We start from the raw sequence: 1,330 nt of genomic DNA, 5'->3' as shown, positions 1-1,330 counted from the left end.
AAAAAAAAAAAATACATAAGAGAATCAAAGAAATCATACAAAATAATGAGTGGTGAGGAATTACGAAAATATGTGAATGTGGAGGTTTTGTGTAAGCACTACACTCCTGCAGCTGCGATCGCCATCAGTAAATATCTTGAGGACTTTATGGTGTATTTGAGCAACTTCGGCACCATCACCGCCTCTTTCCGCAAGCATGACGCCCAAGTGCTTCTTTTCCTCGACTGCCCCCTCTTCGTCAGACCCCCTTCGAAGGGTCAAAATAATAATAATAAAAACAACAATAGTAATAATAGTAACAATAGGAGTAGTGGTAGTGGTAGTGGGAGGCCGCAGCCACTCAACGTTGTGGTTCAATTCCCCGCCGCGTTTCCCACCATTGCGCCCTTCTGCAGTGTTGTGCCCGGCGGTGGATATCAACAGTGGCGGGTGCGGCAGCCGTCGCGGGTGGTGGCCGCCAACGGCGCCGTGCAGCTGCCGGAACTTTCACTTCTGAAGGGCGCCGCGCCGCCGTATTCGCTGCTGGAGATTCTTCTCGCCCTCACGGAGCAGTTTGAGTTGGAGTTCCCGCTCGTGCCGGCGGCAAACACCACGCCGCTCAACACAGCCGCATCCACACAGGGAAGAATTAACACAGCAGCAACAAACATGTCAGAGGAGGAACGCAGAAGGACAATTCAAAGGGCCGCAGAGGCGCTGATGTTACACCTGCTTTCCAAAGCGGAGGGATATTTGGACACCAGAGAAGAAGCACTTCGTCATTTGGGGCGTCTCTATAAATGTGGAGGCGCCATGCGAGAGGCACGTGCTCTGCTAGAGCAGCGCAAAGCAGATCTGCTACGTTATTCCCCAGCGTTGGGGAAAGTAGAAAAGATTACAGCAACACTGGAGCAACTTCCAGACTCTCCAGAAGTGCATTCCACGTGTATTGTGCCTGCGGATGAACTACAGGCCCGTGCCCTTGAACTGTTAGGAGAGATTCATGCCTCAGATGACTCGCTTGAACTTCTTGAGAGATCGCTAAAGGCTGGACAGTTGTCATGTGAAGAGTACGTGCGACGGGTATCGGATGTTGGCCGAGAACAATTTGAGGCACGATTTCTCTTTGGACGAGTGACAGAGGCCGTAAACCGCAGTGCGACGGGAACGGGACCTCGTTTACCACAAAATACACCTCGCGCAAATGCGGCCCAACGACATACGGGCGAGCCTATTAAAGTACCAACAAAGTTAGAGAATGAGGAAGTTTTGTTGAGAGAGTTTCCAGAGGTTGGTACAGAGATGATTAAGGCAGTATTGAATCTTGCTAATGGAAGTTTGTCAGAAGCCC

The 1,330-nt window shown here is 50.7% G+C and overlaps 1 protein-coding gene across 1 annotated transcript; it reads left to right on the top strand.

Annotated features, from left to right (window-relative positions):
• Positions 1–45: 45 nt before the first annotated feature.
• Positions 46–1,329, top strand: TM35_000172670 (uncharacterized protein; the record flags this gene model as incomplete). Its single annotated transcript, XM_029026346.1, has 1 exon — positions 46–1,329. A coding segment is annotated over one exon (1,284 nt), but the record flags the coding sequence as incomplete, so codon positions are not given.
• Position 1,330: the final 1 nt, after the last annotated feature.

Source organism: Trypanosoma theileri, assembly GCF_002087225.1.
Source record: "Trypanosoma theileri isolate Edinburgh chromosome Unknown TM35_Tth_17_V1, whole genome shotgun sequence".
Classification (NCBI taxonomy): Eukaryota; Euglenozoa; class Kinetoplastea; order Trypanosomatida; family Trypanosomatidae; genus Trypanosoma; species Trypanosoma theileri.
The sequence above is the reverse complement of the archived record's forward strand: the minus strand, read 5'-3'. Positions and strand labels throughout refer to the sequence as shown.